At 39.1% G+C, this 13,103-nt stretch overlaps 1 protein-coding gene across 1 annotated transcript in view; it reads left to right on the top strand.

The window, feature by feature from the left end:
* The window catches only part of SYNE2 (spectrin repeat containing nuclear envelope protein 2), a 255,816-nt gene that overhangs the window by 58,729 nt on the left and 183,984 nt on the right, over window positions 1–13,103 (top strand). Inside the window, exons 12-17 of the mRNA XM_075192813.1 lie at window positions 363–527; window positions 2,448–2,560; window positions 3,368–3,530; window positions 6,475–6,571; window positions 8,683–8,873; window positions 11,413–11,559. Of these exons, the coding sequence (XP_075048914.1) occupies window positions 363–527; window positions 2,448–2,560; window positions 3,368–3,530; window positions 6,475–6,571; window positions 8,683–8,873; window positions 11,413–11,559 (876 nt within the window). The remainder of the gene's footprint in view (window positions 1–362; window positions 528–2,447; window positions 2,561–3,367; window positions 3,531–6,474; window positions 6,572–8,682; window positions 8,874–11,412; window positions 11,560–13,103) is intronic.

Here is a 13,103-nt window from a genome sequence, read left to right as displayed (position 1 = left end):
ATGAATAATTATATTCAAGCGAGGTCAAAACCAAGTGGTGGAGACTCTCTTTATGGAGTGACTGGGCAGCCATGCTTGTGTACAATAGCTTGGCTGCTGGTTTGATTTAAAAGCGGACTCAGTTTCTCACTTCTTTATTCCCTGCCTGTGAAATCTTTCTCTTGCAGAGAAATTTAGTAAAATTCATGAGTTGTTGACTGAACCAGTAACTGAGCACTGGTGAATTGTGGGAAATGTCATGAGTCTGGGGTGGTTTTGGTCAGCCCTACATATTGCAATTCATGAATTTATGTTGTAATTTATGTTGTATGTTTCTTTTTACTCTTTGTTGTGTGGTGAAGCTTTCTGCTTTTTGTGTCCAGATTGCAGAGTGGAAACAGCAGCTGGATCACAGTCTGCCGCCCCCTCTGGGTGTTATTGAGAACTGGTTCTCAGAGGTTGAAAATCTTATGTCGCAGGAGTTACCTAATTCAGGCAGTCACTACAATATAATGTCTCTGCTTCAGTCTCTGTCTGTCTCCTTCAAGGTACGGTACACAGTCAGCACATCGTGTTCTATAACAGATGCACTGATCATTCCTTCCATACTTATTATGTAAGCTTTGCAGTAAACTGTTGAAGGCAGTTTATAAATTGTGAGCTGTGATAAAAAGTTAAAGAATAACTACATCTAGCTTAATAGATGGAGTTTACAAACAGAAAGAGGTCATTTTTTGCCTCAAAAAATAAAGGTGGTACAATGCTGCCATTGGACTAGAGTCAAATTTGGCCACGCATTTGCATTAGGCTAAACATCCCAAGATTTGGTGTATAGCGCCTCTGCCCAAGGATGACTCATTGTCTTCGGTCTTTACCGTGGGAATACGTCAAGATTAAAAATTACTGTGTTTTTCTTTCATGTTTACTGTTTATTTTGGGGGACAACTATTAACTCTTATTTTAAAATATAATTTCAGTTTATACCTCTTCCTGTCACAATTTTGTGCTTCTCAAAGCCAGGCCCTAGGCTCCAGCCTATCCAGCCTATTGAATAATCAGGCCCTGGGACTACTTCAACATAGATTTGCCCTCCTTCACAATGTATTAGTGGGCCTCAACTGGCACTGTGTAATTCATGTACATTCCTGTACTAACATATTGTGGGTGCTAGACTCCTTAGTCCATCCCTTAGACTTATTTACCCTCTACCGGTTTCTTGCTTAGGGTTCATTGAGCAGTGTACATGTTTGTGCTTTGCAGAGTTAGTGGCTGGGGAAGAGTTTCTTATTCAATATGTATGTGCTCTAATCCTCCTCCTTCACATGACTGGTTACTGTTTCTAGTTTTACTCCAGTATCTTAGCATTAATATCCTATTATACTGATTAATAAAGGGATTTATCTGTTTTTAGCTATTATGTTAGGAGCTTAAGTAACAAGTTTAAGAGGGCTCTGGTGAGAAATGTGCCCTGTCGTGATTACAGATTCTCAGGAGATAGGTTGGGCCCCATTCTACCAATACTCCAGAAATGTCAATGTGCTACTAAGACTAGGTACACACTGGAGAATATTCCGACCAATCTGTTATCTACAACGATCGACCCTACAACTGAAGGCCCGATCGTTTGGGCGATTCATGCGTACACACTACATATGATTTACATTCAGATCTGTGCTCTTCATCTGGTCCTATAGTCGTTTAGAGAATGACAGCACAGTAGTCATTCATTCATGACTAACCACCTTGTTATAGCTATACACATGTCCATAAGAATTTCGTTGGCTTCTATGACTCTGAAACAGAATTTTCAGTCTCAGAACAAACAAACAAACTATTCCATCTCCAGCACTCTCTACATTTAGTCACCGGGACATGTTTATTGCCGGCATCGGCTGAAAAGACCATGACTCTGTAAACTCTATAGAGATCATGATCGTGAGTGTATACACACTGCATGATCGGAAGGTGATTGGAACGAGATTATTAAACAGTACGAACAATTGTTGTTCATCGTGTGATTATACACACTAACGCTATATGTGGCCGAGTGGTCGCTTATTGGGTACTGGTACATGTCACTTTTCATAGTAGATTTTAAAATTCTGAGAGAACCCAACCCAGATGGTCCTTATCTGTCAATCTGCCGACAGCGTTATCTACTGGTCAGTCTGATAGACAACCTGTTGTATCACACACTGAGCATCCAAAGCCTTAATGGGCTGCTAAACTCCAAAACTGACATTTTGGGATATGAACCGTTGGAGGAAATACACATTGTTCAACGTTGACCTGATCTTTCACAGCACCACAAGTGTCTGATCATGTCTGACACTTCATTGTAATAGCCGGTTTATCATGTTTTAGGATTTAGGCAACATTTTTATACTCAAAGTACAATGCACGTATCTTCTTTATAGTGTTAAAGGCACAAATCCTATAATCGCTAATATCCACCCTATTTCCTCCAGACTTTAATGGCTGATGCTGCTACTCATTTGGAGAGTCTCGGATCATTCAGGAACGTAGACGATAAGGGTATTCTTCTTGTGCCAAAAGATCAGACAGTGGCGATGAAAACAAGGTATACCTAAAGTCCTACCTCTTCCTTTACTTTTTTTAGATAGTGCTTATTCGACATGTAGATTATTAAGAGGTTTTTTTTATGTTTATTTTATAATTTACAAAAAACAGGGTGGGAATGTCTGTATTTATCAAAGTAAATAATATTTCTCTTTAGGTCAATCAGCATTACATATTCAAGAGCTGTTGCACTTGCTTGACCTAGCAATCCATCATTGGGTACTATATGGGCATCATAGACAAACCGAGGGGGGGAGGGGGTTCCTAGTGCCTGTAAGCCCCCCTCCAAGCCTGGGGCACTGTATAATTGAGGTGGCTGGACCCTGCCCCCGCCTCACCACACGGCTCTGCTTGATAAGGGAGAGCTGTGTGCACCTAACAGTAGTGAATGCAGCATTCCCCATGTATATTATAGGGATAGGAAGTGTTGTAGAGCAACCAAGCACTGTCTAATATTATAGCCACGCCCCCATGCATGCTGGTCAAGCCCATTGGTGGTGTGGTGTGGAAACCCCCCTCTACAAATCCTGCTTTTGCCTCTGGGCATTGCATCAAATGGCTGGGAAGCCGGTTTGGTTTCTATAGACTCGCTTGCATAGTATCCCACTTTTTCTAGTAAAGACCGATAGCTGGGAGTGCTGTGGAGGTAGATATGAAATGGCAATGGCTAAGTGCCATTCTTCTCCAACTCCCCCTATACATTGTAATTGCAAAGGGTGTTTTTAGATAGAGAACTGCCCTGTTGCTAATAACTTTGGCAAATGTGGAGATATTTTCTGAAAATGTTGACTATAAAATTACATTCAAGGATGGAGAAGATACAGGCTTCAAACTTCGGCGTCCTTGTGGATTACCATTGCTCCGGACATTACGTGCTTGCTCTACTGGAGGAGAGTCAACCCAAGTTAAAATCCTGGCAAGTAAAGTATAAATCACAAGAGTCGGTGGAGGACATCCTTGCAGACTACAATGTAAGTATCAAGAAACTCAAACGTGATATAATTAGAATTCAAGAATTGTATTGTTCAGGAAATGTTTATAGCTCCATTCATCTCTATGCTATACATGTTGAAGCGCTGGACACACCGGGAATGGAGCATATTATAAATTGTGTGTTCAATAAACTATTGTAGAGACCTCAGGAAAGTGTCGCCTGAACTGCTAGGCTCCCATACATTGGACCTCCGCAGTGTATTTACTACTACTGCTCAAAGGTTCTAATCTGCACTATAACCATAGCAACCAATCAGCAATTAGTTTTCAACTGTCTAGTGCAAGTTAAACAATGAAAGCAAATATCTGATTGGTAGTTGTAGTATTTATGCAATTTTGTACCACCATGATTAACCAGGGAAATTTTTGATCGAGTTTAATCTTCCAAGTGCAAATAAAGCAAAATTATATGTCACATTTACATACATGGATGTTAATTTTAACTGCTAGAAAGTAGCTAAAGACCACAGTGATGTCTTTTGTACTCTTAGCTTTTAAAGCTGCAAATTAATTTACTTTAGGTAAATCCTTTTGCCAGATTATGGGATTGTTGTGGTTGGTTTAATGGTGCCCATTAATTGTCTAGGAATATCTTCTAAGACCGGAAACAAGGTTTATATATTGACTCTAGTGAATTTATCAGTAGTCCGCACCCATACTTTTATCTGTATAAGAAACGCCTCACCTTAAAGCAACACCAGTTTCTTTACCTAAGATTTGCTTTGCAATAATCACTAAGGTGATTTTGGCATCTTTAGTACAGTGACAAAATAATGATATCTTAATGATTTAATACGTTTTTTTAAAAAAATAAATTTGTAATTTGTGTACAGGCACGTCAACATGTCCAGTTTCCACAGTCTTTCTCCACTTATTTTTTTCGCACAAGTGATTTAAATGTACATCATCTAATCGCTCTAAATTGAAATGATTTGTTTATCTAAGTAATGCGGACAAGATGCCACACAACCGCTGTAATCATTCAAACGGCTTTTAAAATACCGATAGCAGTGTCTTGTTCAAAGCACTCAAGAAAAACGCTGTGATATCGCAATTCATTATATTTGTTTAGATCCTGTCGCACAAAGTGTTTTAAGTGTTGATTAAGTGTTGATTACCATGTAAAAATTCGCATCTGCGATAAAAACACTCTTAGAATTGGGCTCCTGATGCTGACAAAGTGTAAAATCGGCCACTACCACTACCCCAGTTGTGTTTTTAGCATCATTTACTACCTAAATAAGACCTGGTTATATTGCAGATGGAAAACAATAGGAAAAGCAGGTACAGATTATTCAGCACAGTCTGTTTAACCCTATGGGGGAGATTAATTCAGTGTGAGTTCCCATGCACGTCTCTTATCCGCGTCTAATGCTGGGAGAGGTATTTAATGACGGACATGTAATGCTCATTGCTCTAGGAGGTGTGAGCAAAAATTGTCGAATTTGAGCCTTGTTTTCAGTTGCTTCATGCAATAGCTCATCTGGCATTAGACACTGATGAATGACCTGCGAGACAACTCACGCTGAATTAAACCCCCCCCCCTATATGTGATAACATTTATTATATAATGGACCCTGCAATTTGATATTATTTAGTGAAACTAAATGGGAATGTACACTTATTTTTTATTTATTTAATTTACCATGGTTGTGTACATCATTTTTTCTAATTTTATTTACAAACTTTCTATATTTGTTTGTTTGATTTGTTGTGTTAGTGACCTTTTATTTCACAATAGGAGTTTTTAAAGCAAATGCTTTATCTAGGATTATGCAAAACCAACCCTAAAGTACCTTATTGGATTGACTCATTTTTCTTGTACAGTTTAGAAAATGACTGTAATATTTGGCTGCTATGGGCAACACCACTTTTTTTGTCCTTTTGCACCAGTTATCATAAATGTCCCCCAAAGAGTACAGTGAGCTTGTTTGCTAGAGAATCGGTGGCCTAAGTTAATAGCGGCTTTTTATAATGTACCAGCAGCCCTGGAGATGGTCAGTTATTACACACTCCATTATTTGCAGTTTAGCCTTCAACCGATGGTTCCCATAGGCCAGTGGGTTTTGGGCTGCAAGAATATTGTTGTGTATGAGTAGGTAGTAGATTCATTCTGTAAGCGGAAAACAAGCAAAGAATTTGTTTTACTGGTCAGGTGGTATAATATATGGTATTTGTGTTTCCCCTAATTTGAATAGAGACAGTGTTTGCTATGTCAATGGAGGGTGCAGGTTAGGAGTAGAATACTGTAGGTTTGCCCAGGTGCAGATCTTTATATGACAGGTTAGAGTCAAGCAGCATGGTGGCTTAGTGGTTAGCACTTCTGCCTCACATCACTGGGGTCATGAGTTCAATTCCCGACCATGGCCTTATCTGTGTGGAGTTTGTATGTTCTCCCTGTGTTTGCATGAGTTTCCTCCGGGTGCTCCGGTTTCCTCCCACACTTCAAAAACATACTAGTAGGTTAATTGCTGCTATCAAAATTGACCCTAGTCTGTCTCTCTGTCTGTATGTGCATGTTAGGGGATTTAGATTGTAAGCTCCAATGGGGCAGGGACTGATGTGAGTGAGTTCTCTGTACAGCGCTGCGGAACTGGTGGCGCTATATAAATATAATGGTGATGATGATAAGGCTATGGCGGTAATGGGCTCTATATGGCCCTTCTAGCCTTCACCTGCATCCCCCAGCTCAGCCCTGCTTAATCTTTTCTCTGCTTTACGCCCCAGCGTCCCCAGCTCTCTCTCTTAGATTAGGGGTAATATGTGGCCTTTTTGAAAGGCAGCACTTGGGACCCCTGAAGGCTATCAGGTTGTCCATCACTTGGCTATAGTATGGGCTCAGGTTTATTACAATCACCTACGGCGGCTTTTCAGATTTTGTTCAATTTTAGGTTGTTTCTAAGTCCTCTATATTGTCCCTAGGAATTTGTTGAAGATAAACAGTTCATGATTCACCTGGAAACTGCTTTCCAAAAATTCAAAGAACTCCACAGCCAGCTGCTGACAACGGAGGGATATTGTAAGTAAATGTTTAACTCCTAAATTTATTCTTTTTTTTTTTTTTTATTAGACTTTTGATTTTGTGTGTGTGTGTGTGTGTGTGTGCATCTGTTCTGTTATTATCTGACATTTCCAATACATTTCAAAGAAAGTCATAACATAAATATTAGCTGTTCTTGGGATGGACAACTATACTTTGTCTTAAAGAAAGTGAGGATGTGCACAGTAAGTTCTCCCCCATAATGCTTAATTTCTAACATCATCTGGTAAATCTTGGTAGCTTTTACATAAAACATGTAGATTTAGATAAATTGTAATTAGTGGGTTTTTTTCAGCATTGGCAAAACATATCCTATAGTAAACATGTAAAGAAGAATCCACATTTATAAAATTTATAAAAATAAATTTAAAATCTCATTTGTCTTCCACTTTTTACTTTATACTCTATGAACAAACCCCACCAATACCATCCTGTGTACAATAGCAGAAGTGAAGTGTTACATTGTGTCTGACCTATTTCCAACAGTCCATAATACCAGTGTACCATTATGTGACTAATTGGACGTCAGAGGGGACTCACACTAGGCCTCCAATATCTTAATACATTTGTCTGGGCATTTGCAATGTCTAAACAAAACTCTCTTGTAGTGTAGGGAGTCGTTGATCTTTTTTTCCCATATAGGGTGCCTGTAACAAATATATGTGATGTAGCTATGCCTCATTATCGGTTGTCTTGGTTCAGCTACAGTAAGGGTTAATTAAGGTTTAGACAAAGGATTACACTTCTTGCCAGAATTGTATGATAGTAGGACAATCCCACATTGTGGACAATGAATAACCTCATCCCAGTCTTCCTCTCTTCTACTGCTGGGGGTTCTACCTGTCTAGAACTGTTAGGTCTTATTTGTGGTAGTGATGGCATTGATATTGATGGGTAATCGGATAGCTGGGATGATGACCAGCACAGTGGAGATTCCATGAATCCGTTGTAAATAGCAGAGTTTGCCGAGACAGGCACCAGGCCTGCACAGTGTTTGGGTCTCAGGAGAGTAGTCAGATTCACGTCCCTGCTGACTGCCCCTATATAAAGGGAGACATTATACTGTTCAATTCAGTAAAATGATGCTTAAGAATAAAAAAATGTTTGAGCAGTAATATAATTTTAATTACATTTTTTTGTTTCGTTTTGTTTTGTTTTTTTTAAAAAAAGCCAAGGTGCAGATCTCTGTCCTCCATGGGCCTGAGTCATTAAGGAGAGCAAAGCATACAAAAGGCGTAACATTTGCACCTGGGCAAAACCATGTTGCATTGGAGGGGAGGTGAATTTAAAATGTGGGGACAGATTTATAGTTGGGGTAGGACATGTCCTAGATCAACTTTAAATTTTAGTGTAATAATAAAGCTATCAAGTATTTGTGTGCTAGATGAAAAAACAGCCAGCATTTAACTTGTGTGCAAAATAATAAACTAATTTGCACCCCTTGTATTGTAACATGGTTTGTCCCAGAGAACATTTACTCCTTTTTTGCCTTAATGACTCAGGCCCCATATGTTTCGTACAAAAACATGTGAAGTGCTCATGTGGTTCCAGGCCTCAGGTCTTCCTTAAAGAGAGAGCGCCCTTTCCATTTCAATTACATTTACCCTCCAACCACAGACAGAGGGAGAGTTGAAGGGCAAAAATGAATCATTGAGAACTGTCATCTGTGTAACCTATTTGGCGTAATGTGTAGTTCCTATGGAGAGTCTAAGGCAGGGTTTCCCAAACCCAGTCCGCAGGGCTCCCTAACAGTGCAGGTTTTCCATATCTCCTTGCTAGAGCACAGGTGTATTCATTACTGACTGACACATTGTAACAGATCCACAGGTGGTCCTAATTATGTCACATGTGATCCTGCAAACCTGCACTGTTGGGGAGCACTGAGGACTGGGTTTGGGAAACCCTGGTAAAAGGCAAGTGTAGAATGTTCTAAGTTAATAAATATCTCACAGTATGAACCATATGAATGGATGATGTGCAGAGCTGCTGGCAGTAACTGATTGGAACACCTATATCACAATGTCCGCATACAGTTCTATAGTATTTTGATTTTTTGGTTTCTTTATTGTATTTCTGTTTTTATCAATCAGCGGATGACCCTGAAATCAATCCATCAAAACAGTACGAAGTGATAGAATTAAAGTATAAAACGTTTGCGGAATTGGCCCTTGATGCAAAATCTACTTTGGAAAAAGTGTTAACCTGCTGGACTCAGTTTGAGAACAATATAAACCTCATAACTGTTTGGTTGGATGAACAGCATAAGATCTCACCTGTTAATGTAAGTACATTTATCAGTACGAATGCTTCACCTTACGTTGTATATTTTAAGAGGGCTTTATAGTGTAAAATGTATAGCACTAAAAAAAAAAAAAAAAAAAAAAAAAAAAACTTTATGTAAAAGTCAGTAAAACACAAAACTGCAAGAAAAGAGCATGCATGCCACAAGTCCTTGATTGCTTGTGACAGTCTCAGTTTTTGATGCTTGCATGACTTGTCCCTGTTTTTTATATTGACTAACATGCACAGTCCAATTTCTCTGTTTTTATATAGAGTGGAAAAAATTCCCACTATATTTATTTTGACATTTTTAACTTAACATGTTGTTTAACTTTTAACATGTTGGAGTTGCATTTAGAGCAATGAAAATGACATTTATAACACTGTTCAGTGAACACAGGATGCTGGCTTTAATGCCCCAAAGTGGTCCTAGAATGCACCCTAGGGGACAAGCTTAGAGGCGTTTGGCCATTGCTGTTATTATGCTAGTAATTGTGAAACTTGCATGTTTGTCTCACCTGAGCATACTACTTGTCCAACATGACAGCTCCCACCACAATGTGTCTGCTTGTGCACAGAGGGGCACAATATCCGCACACATTATAATGCTCTCTATATTTTCCTAAAATTTTAAGTGCATAACCATGAATTTTATGATCCGTAGAAATCTACCAATATATTCTGTTTATCTGTTCAAAACATTTTTAAAATCGCATCACTTTCCGGCACAATGTAGTATGGTTAAAAGAACAATGACTCTCCTGACTATACATTTAATAAGACAGTATAAATGGTAATTACATTAGTTGCTTAAAGAATTTTTGCATACATTCAGCAGGATGAGCCTCTAGTCCATGATCTACGGATTATACCCACTGTTGTTTTTTTTTTTTTTTTTTTACATGAATTAAATTACAATTTTTAACTCTAGTGAAATGCATGTGAATGGGTATGACTTCAGAAACCATTATTTCTAGTGTCCTCATACCCATGTCTGCTCTTAGTTATACGGCGGTGTTATTCTATATCTTGTCCCAGTGGGTATGTGGCCTTAAAGACCCATGTGCTGCATGTGCATCCATATAAAGGAGAATAAATAGGGTATATTTTCCTCATTACATATAGTTTTTATTATAAAAGAAAGTACAGGCCACGAGGGAATTTGTGTGTCCAGCACCGGATCGGATGTAACAAAACCTCATATACAGTGCTGACTATTGATATGTATGTATGTATCTATGTATGTACTGCCAATGATTAAGTGATGGTTTGGTTTGCATGAATTGCATATTCATAGGACATTTAATGATCATATATATGTATATGTGTGTCTGCAAACTTGCATTTCCACCTCTGTATTTTAGTTACACATCTTAAAATAGGTTCAGCTTTAATAAGTGTAGTATTATAGTTGCATCCGCAGTAATGATGCGCCAGTCATCCCTATCATCTCCCGGTTTATGTAGGTGCAAAATGAACGTTTATGAAAAGAAGATGCATCTCAAAGATCTGTGCTTTATTAGTGTCTGCAGGCCTTACTGCACGTGAATGCTAACGCCCCTGATCTGCCTCTCCAAGCACCAGGGGCTGCAAGTGCAAGACACATGCAACTCTAAACACGCATACAAGCTGTGCGCCTACCAAGTGCGTTCATTTTGCACCAAGACGCCTCTTTGTGTTGCACCAAAAGTATTTACGTGCAACTGTAAATCAGGCCTGTACTGGTTTGGTTATGAAATATTGTTGTAATTTTCACCAGTTACCTACACGAGGGGAAGAAACCCTTTGTAGGCTGCATTAATATTCTTAAAAATGCAACCTACCAGTTTCCTCCAAACCATTGACCTCAATGAGACACTATGTGATCAGTATTTGGGGCCCTGATTTGTTATTGATTTTCTAGTACTACATACTCCTCCTATAAAATGTCTGTCTCCACTGTTTACAGACAACATAAGCCATTTACAGTTCAGTGATTTTGCTGAGGGTCACTCTGGATTGACAATATACCACCTTTTAAAGGGGAAGTGCATCTTCAGCTAACTCTATTAACCTGGCAGATGTTTATTTTTGGTGACCTTAGATACAACGCAGGGCTGCTGCATCGATATAATTGTATCCAGTGCACATACCTGAGCTTTCCCATTGCTGTGTCTGAGGGTAACAGAAATTAATACATCTCCTTGGACAATAGAATTCTCTGAATGTGAACTATCCCTCTAAGATCAAGTTTAGTAAATTGCTAAATCTTCAGGAACCTTGTACTCTACAGGCAGCAGAACAGGATGCCTTCTCTTCTTGGATAACAGACTGACACTATTGCAGAACGTGGTCTCTCGTTCTATACATTAATTGCATTTTTTTAAGCTATAATAAATAAAAGGTCATCAGACTAATGTTTTCTCTTGTCAGCAGAATAGATTAGTATTACAATGATAGACTAAAAACCCCATTGCAAAAGTTGTTATCTGCTGTAAAGACATTGATACATTCTGACTGTTTTTTGTTTAAGTGAGTAATATTTTTATATACAAATCCAGGTTCCCATGGAGGTTCTGTCAAAATGGAAGTCTGTGTATAAGTCTTTAAACAGAGATGGCGATTTCTTGATTGAGAAGACCGAACCAAAGGTGGCTTCCAGGTTGTCTCGCAGGCTGAGATCTTTCAACAATCGATGGACCAAATATGTATGTTTCTGGAAAACTGTATGGTTGTAAATGAGGGTGGAGGGACCTGTATACACTGGGGGACAAGTGTAAAAGTGGACAATTGTTCTTATAACTTTCACCAGTCTTATCCGGTACAATAATTTTACTATGAAATACAGAATTACAGCAACCAGTGTTTAAAATTATCATAAAGACTTAGGACAGGGAAGATTTAGCCTCACATCGAGCCATGGTACATATGTTTTCACACAGTGGCCTAGTTGTTAGCACTTCTGCCTCACAGCGCTGAGGTCATGAGTTCAATTCCTGACCATGACCTTATCTGTGTGGAGTTTGTATGTTCTCCCTGTGTTTGCGTGGTTGCCTCTGGGTGCTCCGGTTTCCTCCCACACGCCAAAAACATACTGGTAGTTTAATTGGCTGCTATTAAATTGTCCTAAGTCTCTCAGTCTGTGTGTGTATGTTAGAGGTTCTGGATTGTAAGCTCCAATGGGGCAGGGACTGATGTGAATGAGTTCTCTGTGCAGCGATGCAGAATTAGTGGCACTATATAAATAAATTAGATGATGATGATGATGATGATTTCCTATGTGAATCATGGAGTGAAATAAATACTAAACTTTAATTTTTAACAAACAGTTACTCTTAGACATTGTACAAAGTAAATCTGATATAGGACAACAAGCTCAGATAGTAAAACATAGCATGGCAGTTAGTTTTGACATCCCTGACAATGTCCTTCTGAATGAATCCTTGAATCCTCTATATTACTGTCTTTGTAGAGCATTTCTGTAACATAGAAGTCTAGAGGGGAAAATCTTTTTTTCTGTTGTGCAGACTTATAGCCTTACAAGGTAGTTTAGAAAAAAAACCACTTAAATGTTGTTAGTATCACTATAACAACAAATTCATTAAAAGTAAATAATTTGTCTAGTTACTTGTGTTCCACCGAGGAGACTAATCCTAATGTTAGTAAGTGGAAGCTTCAGCTAGTAGTGAGGACTTCATATAGCAGGAATATTTTGGAATCCTATCTTGACACTGAAGAGAACCAACCTGATGCTACCGTCTGCTACAATAGTTAGACATATTGATTGGATGCCTTGTTGGACACATCCATCACAAGATAGCGTGTATGTCAATGAGGTCAGCCACAGCAACACTTTATTAAGCTCTATTTTAAAATCATTTTCATCCTTTACATGATTCATCATCATCATTTATTTATATAGCGCCACACAGTGCTGTACAGAGAACTCACTCACATCAGTCCCTGCCCCATTGGGGCTAACGGTCTAAATTCCCTAACACTTAGACACGCAGGGCCGTCTCTTCCATTGGGCACGATGGGCAGGTGCCCGGGGGCTCTGCAGGCAAGGGGGGCCCGTCCGAATCCTAAAAAAAATTAAAAAATTTTTTTTTTTAAAATACTTACCTTGCGGTCACATCAGCGGTGATCCGGCTCCCTCCCTGGTCCCCTCTTCCGCGCTGTGCTCCCAGTGAATGCTGGGCGTGATGTCACACCCAGCATTCACTGCAACCACAGCACGGAAGAGGGCAGA

The sequence above is a fragment of the Mixophyes fleayi genome, chromosome 12, assembly GCF_038048845.1.
Source record: "Mixophyes fleayi isolate aMixFle1 chromosome 12, aMixFle1.hap1, whole genome shotgun sequence".
NCBI lineage: Eukaryota > Metazoa > Chordata > Amphibia > Anura > Limnodynastidae > Mixophyes > Mixophyes fleayi.
The sequence above is the reverse complement of the archived record's forward strand: the minus strand, read 5'-3'. Positions and strand labels throughout refer to the sequence as shown.